The 4,088-nt window shown below is 46.4% G+C and overlaps 1 protein-coding gene across 3 annotated transcripts in view; it reads left to right on the top strand.

Annotated features, from left to right (window-relative positions):
- Window positions 1-4,088, top strand: part of SEPT11 (septin 11) — a 137,163-nt gene that overhangs the window by 92,955 nt on the left and 40,120 nt on the right. For all 3 annotated transcript variants that reach the window (XM_012650980.1, XM_012650978.1, XM_012650981.1), the window contains exon 3: window positions 2,585-2,780. In XM_012650980.1, coding sequence (XP_012506434.1) covers window positions 2,585-2,780 — 196 coding nt within the window. The remainder of the gene's footprint in view (window positions 1-2,584; window positions 2,781-4,088) is intronic.

Genomic DNA, 4,088 nt, shown 5'->3' with positions numbered 1-4,088 from the left:
ACTCTTGCTCAGGCTGGTCTCGAACTCCCGAGCTCGAGTGATCCTCCCGCCTCGGCCTCCCAGAGTGCTGGGATTACAGACGTGAGCCACCATGCCCGGCTTGTATTACTTTTATGGATGGCGTTTTTGTAAGAATATTCCGGAAAGTAAGGAAGACAGGAAACAGTCTCAGCTGGTACACAGCCGGACTTCAGAGATCTGAGTGGCATTCGGGATATTTCAGAAGTTCAGACAGCGTCAGTTGTCTGTTTTTGTCCCCATTTCATCCCCACACCTGTGCTTGTCACGTAGTAAGTGCTCAGGCATTAATTTAATGAGTGTGTTTCCGTACTCTGCTGTGCCTGTCGGCTCTTTCTCCCACACTCCCAGCTAACAGTCTGTCCACACGGTGGCTTCTGCTTCCTTACAGCCTCGCTGCCTCGTGGCTTCTGCTTGTTTACTCCTCTCAGTGTGTCTGTCCTTGGTCATACCGTCGCGTTGCATGCAGGTTGTATGATATACATCTCATTCCGACTCTCAGAGAGAATCACTGGGGTAGGCAGGACCCCTCCAGCATGGAGCGCGATCAAGAGTGAAACGATCGGGCTTCCATGGCTGCTCCAGGCCGAGGACCTGGCCCCGCTCTAGTTATCTGCGGTCAGCTAGCAACGTCACAAGGTGTGAGGTGTGGTCCTGCTTATAAGGAGAAAGCGGTATGGCAGACACTTTGAATATTGTTTCTGTAACAATAAATTAGGGTCTTGTTGGTACTCACTTATGTTCTAGACCATTCTAAGATATGGGAGAACACTGTGTCAGGCTAGTTCATGGTTGTATTCCCAGAACTTGGCACAAGCTTGGTTCGTAGTAGGTAGTGGAAAAATACTGGCTGAATGAAGGCTGATTAAAGAGGAAATCCTGTGATCTCAGATGTATCAGGGACACAGTGGGAAAGGCTGGAGAATAAGGCAGATGTACTCGAACAAAACTTTTATCCTGTAAGTGAGTCGTTGTAGTTAATGTCAAACCACGGAAGGCTTTGCTAATCAGACGAAGCTCAAGTCCAGAAAGACTCCATGCCACTTGATCCACTGTTGTGTCAGATTCGGAAGCAATGAGTACACAATACGGAACTTCTACCTAGTACCTGAATTTTGTCATTACCGTGGGAGAGCTGCCCTAGGCTACAAATCCCAGAGCTCTTCCTTTTTCCATAGAATGTCACCTTCTTTAAAGTCACTAGAGCAGCCTTCAGAAGAGGGACTGTTCCTGGGAACATCACCGGGATCAGGAGTTGTTGCAAGGGCTGCTCTGTGTTGGCATGTTGACACTGAGCTGGAAATCGAATTAAGGAATTTTCCAGATTTTTTTTTTAAAAAGGGTCCCTAGGGCTAATGATCTCGATTTCTACCTCCGTCTCCACCGTCGCACACGCGACCACCACCGCCGACGCAAGGCTGAGCTCTTTCTCGGCGCCCTATCTTTGACTCAACCTAAGAATTAGAATCGAGAAAGAATTTTCACGTGGTGTTATTTTGAGGGTTGAGCTAAAGTTCTTCATGGCTCCACATTTGGGTTTCGACCTTTGATTGGTGCAGTGGCTCCAGGTACCGACCACACTGCTTTCCACGTATAAGGGCCGCAGTGAACAAGGGCCGCAGTGAACGCTGACTGACTTGAATTATCAGTGTAAATCAATAAGGCCATTGTTTCAGGTCACTTAATACCATTTGGTTTCATTATCTCTGTTCATTGTTACAACTAATGTTTGCCATCTTGACTCCAGTTTTAATCAGGGTTAGAAAAATACAGATAATATGCAGAGATTAACACAGACTTATAACCATACTGGGAAACACTAGGCAGTCAGTTTTCTGGGCAATAGTAAAGTCAGGATGCTGTATTGGACCATACAAACTTGAGTCAGAACCCTGGCTCTGCCACTTAGCAATGTGACTTTAGGCAGGTTACTTATGAACCTTATTTAAAGCTTTAGTGCCCCGTCTGTAACATGGAGGAAACAATGGTACTATTTCATGGAGAGAGTGGTAGGGTTTAAAAGCCGTAATGTGCTGGAAGCTCGTTACCACAGGGCCCGGCACGAAGTAAGCACTCAGTAACATTAGCTTGCCATCAAGAGTGGTGTTCTGAAAAATGTAATTCTTTTTGACAACATAGTAACATGGATGGAATCAGTCCCCCCGACCGCCCCAAGGAACAGAAATTCAGCAATAGTTTTCTTTTCGCCCCTTAAGTAATACTTACATTTAGGATAAAAAGAGATACAGTTCATGTCCTTGGCAATATACAAACTGACCACAAACTTACAAGTGCTATTTTTCTATCCGGAGGTAAAGAATAACATCTTGATCTGTAAATTCAAGATGTTTTCTGCTAAATAGTTTCTGAAGTTTATTGAGGCATTTCTGGGGTTGTACTCCATGGATCATGCATAGAAAGAATTCATTACCTCTTCACAGTGGGATTTGTGGTGATAACTTTTTATTTTAACTTTACAAACATGATTAATGAGAAAATTACTGATGACTCGAATTGATGTCTGAGAAACTGACACATTCTCTGATTTTCATTTGTGGTTATGTAGGCGAAACAGGCATCGGCAAATCCACGTTAATGGACACTTTGTTTAACACCAAATTCGAAAGTGACCCAGCTACTCACAATGAACCAGGTGTCCGGTTAAAAGCCAGAAGCTACGAGCTTCAGGAAAGCAACGTGCGCCTGAAGTTAACCATCGTTGACACCGTGGGATTTGGAGACCAGATAAATAAAGATGACAGGTACATCTTGGGATTTTGTGGGGGTACAAATGGATAAGGAAAGAGCAGGATCCATCCCAGGTGTTCCAAGGCTCAATATTTTTGGTGTGGGGTTTGATCTACTATCTCCTAAAAGATATGACATTCTTGTCCTCTGAGAAATTTTCCTTGAGGTCAGAATCAAGACCACAAGCTTGATCTCAGCTAGTATGAGCAGAAAGGGATTCATTAGAGGGAGTGAGGCTGCGTATGGCATTTTTCCATTAAGGTCATGGAGCCAGGTTTTGGGGCTTTCCCACCAGGAAAAGCAAGCTAGAGAAACACCTGGGATTTCTGCCTTCACCGCTGCCCGCAAGAAGAACCTTGTCCCTGTGTGTGGCTTCTGCCTGTGTCGCCCACTCCCTGCTTCCAGGCCTTACGTGGCTGCATCTGCTTGGGAGACATTAAACCACGTCCACAATACCAGCTGCAAGAGAGCCTGGGAGGTGTGGTTTTCGGTTTCTTCAACTCTGCACAATGAGAAGGCAATCAAAAAGCAGAAGGAGTTTGGAGTGAGCCCCTGCCACACTCTCGCGGGCCCTGAGGCAGATCGGGATTTTTGACTTGATCCCACAGTCTTACAGATGTGAATGAGGACCCAGAGTCGGCGCGGTTTTGCACAAGAAGCCACGGCCAGGATTTAGAAGAGCCACGTTGTAGGTTGGGTTCCGCCCCTGGCAAGCCGGGGACCCTGGCAATAGATGTAACTTTAAGGGAATTACGCTGGGTATCTGCTCAGGCCTCTTCCAGTGGGGTTCTTATCCAGGCCTGTTCTTACGTTGAGGCCTGAGGAAGGACGCTGAGGACGGTTAGGCCTTGGAGAGGGATGCGGTAACAATAAGGGGTTATCCTGTATTTTGATGGCTTTTGGCAAAAGTGATACTAGCTCCTGAAGCCCCACAGTGAAGAAAGCGTTGTTGTGAATGAGCTGTTGGGAAGCTCTTAGTTGGTTCCGGTTGGCACAGGGCCTTCGTGTTGATAGTGACGGTGTGGTGTGAGGCCTTTGCGGGTCCTCTTGTGCGTGTCTGAGTCTTCCCACAGACGGCTCGACGTTAGGCGGCACTTGGGTGCACTCACCAAACTGAGTCTGAGTGAGGACTGGGCTTTCACTCAAGTCTGATGAGGAATTCAGGTCAATTGGGTGGATTAAAGTTTCCCTCTCCATGCAGAGAAGACTCGTTCAGCTAATTAGGTAACATGTACAATGAAATTGTGTGTACGTGGGAAAAGGACATGATTAACCTACCAAGAAACAAAATATTTGTTAAGAATTTTGGTCTCGGACGGGTG

The sequence above is a fragment of the Propithecus coquereli genome, unplaced genomic scaffold (genome assembly GCF_000956105.1).
Source record: "Propithecus coquereli isolate 6110/MARCELLA unplaced genomic scaffold, Pcoq_1.0 Scaffold343, whole genome shotgun sequence".
Taxonomy (NCBI): Eukaryota; Metazoa; Chordata; class Mammalia; order Primates; family Indriidae; genus Propithecus; species Propithecus coquereli.
This window is presented reverse-complemented; position numbering and strand designations above follow the sequence as displayed.